The sequence below is a fragment of the Octodon degus genome, unplaced genomic scaffold (genome assembly GCF_000260255.1).
Source record: "Octodon degus isolate 3935 unplaced genomic scaffold, OctDeg1.0 scaffold00081, whole genome shotgun sequence".
Classification (NCBI taxonomy): Eukaryota; Metazoa; Chordata; class Mammalia; order Rodentia; family Octodontidae; genus Octodon; species Octodon degus.
The window spans coordinates 7280458-7285029 of NW_004524657.1; the positions used below are offsets into that span (position 1 = coordinate 7280458).

A 4572-nucleotide genomic window follows, 5' to 3' on the forward strand; every position below is an offset into this window, starting at 1 on the left:
GGAGGAGGAGGAGGAGGAGGAGGAGGAGGAGGAGGAAGAGGAAGAAATATATAACAAATTAAGAAAAGAAAAAGGATCAACAATTAAAAAAGACATTAACATCATACTACAGTGATATATATGCACCCATGTTTATATCAGTGACAATATAGCTATATTTGTCATAGCTAAATCTTGGAAATAGATTTCCTATCAACTGAGAAATGGATAAAGAAGATGTGGTATTTAGTCCTGTGTCTGAGGAGTACCTGGTAATTTAAGCACTAATTTTTTTTTCCATAGATCAGGAGGAATCCACAGCAGTAGTCTAAACCATCCTGCCTATATACATAGACATATCTCCCTTTCTTGTCCTTCTCAACTCAGTAACTCCATCCTTTTGAATAGATTCTTTCCCTTTTCCCAGTATCTATTATGCCCTTTAGATTCCATTTTCCCTTTCAGGTTCTCACACTATGGAGACAATATGATGTTTGCTCATGTGGGTCTAATTTATTTCACTTAAAAGTATGGTCTCTAGTTACATCCACATACAGACAAAAGCCTCAGAATTATCCTTTTATATAGCTGAATAATACTCCATTGTGTAAAAATATCACATCTTCGTTGTCCATTCCACAGTTGATGGTCATCTGGGTTGTTTCCAAGATTTAGCTATCACAATTTTTTTTTGTATTTTTTAGTAAGGGTCTACATGGTCTCACTACATAGATCAGACTCGTAGTGATCTGCCTGTGTTCAGCCTCCCAGGTTGGCATCATGGCATCACCATGCCCAGTCTCAGTCTCCTCTCAGCACGCCCCAGTAGTGGGGCTGGCACAGCATTCTGGAGATTGAACCCCAGGCGATGCATTTGCCTAAGCTGGTGCTTTAACTGCTGAGCTATTTGGCTGGCCCTAGCTATGACAAATTGAGCTGCTATAAACATGGGTACACATGTAACCCTGTGGTATGATATTTTCTCTTCTTTTGGAGAGATACCCAGGAGGGAAAGAGCTGACTTGAATTGGATGTCCAATCCTAGCTTTTAAAGGAATGTCCTTATTGATTTCCGTAGCAGTTGTACCAGTCTGTACTCCCACCAACAATGGAGAAAGGTTCCTTTTTCCTGACAACCCCTCCAGCATTTGTTGTTGGCTAACTTCTTGATGCTAGTCATTCTTGAAAGAATCTCAGTGTTGTTTTAATTTGCATTTCTCAAGTGACCAAAGATGTTAAACATTTTTTCATGTATTTAGTTGCCATTTCTTTTTGTTCCTCCAAAAAGTATATATTCATCTCAGATGTCCATTTTTAGATTGGGTCTTTGAATTTGAGGGGGGCTGATTTTTAAAAATTCTATATATGTTCTAGATAGAAGGCCTTCATTGGAGGGACAATTAGCTATATTTTCCCCCTTTTGTGGGTATTCTTTTTACTCTGTTGGAGATTTGCTTTAAAGTACAGAAACTTTTCAAAAAGATGAGATCTTACTTGCTGATTCTTTGAAGTATTTCCCATGCAGTTTGGTTTTTGTTTATGAACTCTCTACCTATGCCTAAGTCTTTAAGACTAATACCTACATTTTCCTCAGAAGATTTGGTGTTTCTATTTTATTTAATTTTTTGGTGTTTCCATTTTTAATATTTAAATCTTTGATCCATTTTGATTGTAGTTTATTGCATGGTGATAGACATGGGTCTTATTTTAGTCTTCAGACTATGGAAATCCAATTTTTCCAGCACCATTTATTAAAGAGGTTATCTTTCTTCCAATGAACGTGTTTGGCCTTTTTTTCAAGATAAGATCACTGAGTGTGTTTGTAGCTCTGTCTACATCTTCTAACCTGTTCCAATGATCCTCAGGTCTGTCTTTATGCCAGTACCATTTCAGCACCATTTATTTTTACTATTTTCATTAACTTTATTGAAAATCAATAATTACATACCATTTTAAAAATTGTAGACAAATACTGAAACGTGAAAGATACAAGATGTAGACAGAATGATTTTTAGAGAAATATTTCTGAAATGAATACATCACATAAGATTAATAATAGATTGCACATTGTAAATAATTTACAAACTTAAAAATGAATATAACAATAAAAAGTGTCCAAAATAAAAATAAAGATGAAAGAATTTACAGATCAGTCATATAATAGTTCACTCTGTGTCAAAATCAAGAAACTTATATTCATATAATTAGAATTCTCAAAGTAGAAGGGGGTAGACAATAAATATTTAAAGATTTAAAATTTCTGAATTTAGTTGAAATTATAGCACCACATTTCCAAGAAAAATAAACTTTTGCACAAGAAATTTGAATAAAATCGTACAAAAATACAAAAAAATGAAATTGTTCAAAACTTATTTTTTAACTTAATTTTATTGAGAAAAAGCAATGAGACAGTTTCAAATAGGATAGATTCAATATTTAATGTATTGCATAATGTTGTCTTCATAGTACATGGAGAGAAAGTATTCTCTCAGGCTCTCACAGAGAGCAAATTGGTCAAGCAATGGCAGTGAGTCATCCACATGGCTGACACTGAACAAGGATCTACAAAGTGCGGTACAGGGTTGGTTTTGGGATAAGTCTTGAGGGGACTTCACTGACCTTGTCAGATACAAAAGTTACATTTCTTGATATATAGGTCTTGCTTTATCTTTGTCTTATCCATCCAGCAGAAACATGTAGAAATGAGGTATGAAAAGTGAAGCCATGTTAATATGGAGATCTATGGAAGGCTCAAGTCAACAGATTCGGACATTGCCAATCCTGTGGATAACCCACTACTATTGTGGACTACTGGACTATATTGGAATATTTTGCTGAATTTATGCACCAACAATATGTGGATGGCTATGAAATACCCATCTCTGACAAAACTAAGCATAAAAAGGAGATACAAATGAAGGACAATTCTGTATCTTTATATTTTTTACAAAATTGTTAGGATAGATATATAGCCACTTTTTCTTAATTCAATAAGAAGAAAGATTTGTACTAATAGTGTTTGGCGAGAATTTCATGTCGGCATCTTGAGCTATGAATGACTACTACAAAGACAACAATGTGCAATGTATTAATTATTGTAACTCTCCTACCAACCTGTTTTGAAACTGTCTCATTGCAATTTTTTTCTCAGCACCATTTTTAAAAACTTGCTATCTTTCTGCAAGAAAAGTGACTTTGTCCTTTTGTCAAAGATAATGTGGATGAACATGCCTGGGTTGTTTCTGTGTCTTTGATTCTGTTCCATTGATCCATGAGTCTGTGTTTTTCCCAATACCATGCTGTTTTATCATTGTAGTTTGGTAATGTAACTTGAAGTCCAGGATTGTGATGTTCTTTGTTTTCCCTTGTTGCCAAGAAGCATTTTTGTTTTTCTAGGTCTCTTCTTTCATATAAATTCTAGCATTGGTTGCTCCAATTTTTTAAGAAGTGTTATTGGTATTTTAATTAGGGTTACATTAAATTGATACAACCAGTTTGGAAGTATGGCCATTTTTACTGTATTGCTTGTGCCTATCCAAGAACAAAGGAATATATTTCTATTTTCTGATATCCTATACAGTCTCTTTTTATAGAGTACTACAATTTTCATTGTAGAAGTCTTGGGCTTCCTTAGTTTAGCTCCTAAGCATTTCATTTTTTCTTTATGCTATTGTGAATGGTATTGTTTTCCTAATTATGCTATGAGTTTGTTATTGGCATGAAGAACCAGTATTAATTTTTGAGTGTTGACTTTTTATCCTTCTATGTTACTGAATTTGAATATTAATTCTAGAAATCTGTGATGAAATTTTGTTTGTCTCCTATGTAGAGGATCATGACAATAGCAAATAATGATAATTTAACTTCTTTGTCTATCCATATTTCTTTCTCTTGTCTTATTACTCTAGCTAATGTTTCAAGAAAACTATATTGAACACAAGTGGTAATAAGGGAACATTTTTGTCTTGTTCCTGATTTTAGAGAGAAATCATTCAGCTTCTCTCAGTTTAGTATGGCATTGGCTGTTGGTTGGTCATAGATGGCTTTTATCACACTGAGATAAAGACTTTTTTTTTTTCGGAACCAGGGATTGAACTCAGGCCCTTGTGATTGCCAGGGAAGCACTTACTCCACTGAGCCATCTCCCCAGCCCCTGAGGTAAAGACTTATTGCTGTTTTCTTCAGGGTCTTTTTAAAATCATAAATGGGCACTGGGTTTTGTAAAACGCTTTTTCTGCATCTATTCAGATAATCGTGATTATTTTTTCTTGCATATGTTTATGTGTTGAATTACATTTATTGATTTACTTATGTTGAACGATCCTTGGAATGAAGGCCACTTGGTATAATCATTTTTAATTTTTTTCCTATCCTTATTTATTTTATTTCTTTCCCATAATTTTATTGATAAAGAAATAGCAATGAGACAGTTTCAAACCAAATTGGTAGGTCAGTTTCAATAATTAACACATTGCGTACATTCTTCCTAGTGGTTATTTTCTGTGCAAGATGTGGACATGATATCCTATTTACAAACTCTATAAGAACAATTCTCTATTCAGTAAGAGAATGAAACTATATATCTATCCTAAC

At 33.8% G+C, this 4572-nt stretch overlaps 1 protein-coding gene across 1 annotated transcript in view; it reads left to right on the forward strand.

Moving 5' to 3' along the window:
* The first annotated feature begins 203 nt into the window (after positions 1-203).
* The window catches only part of LOC101571369 (transmembrane protein 45A-like), an 84891-nt gene continuing 80522 nt past the window's right edge, over positions 204-4572 (forward strand). The window contains exon 1 of the mRNA XM_004636623.1: positions 204-251. Coding sequence (XP_004636680.1) covers positions 204-251 — 48 coding nt within the window. The remainder of the gene's footprint in view (positions 252-4572) is intronic.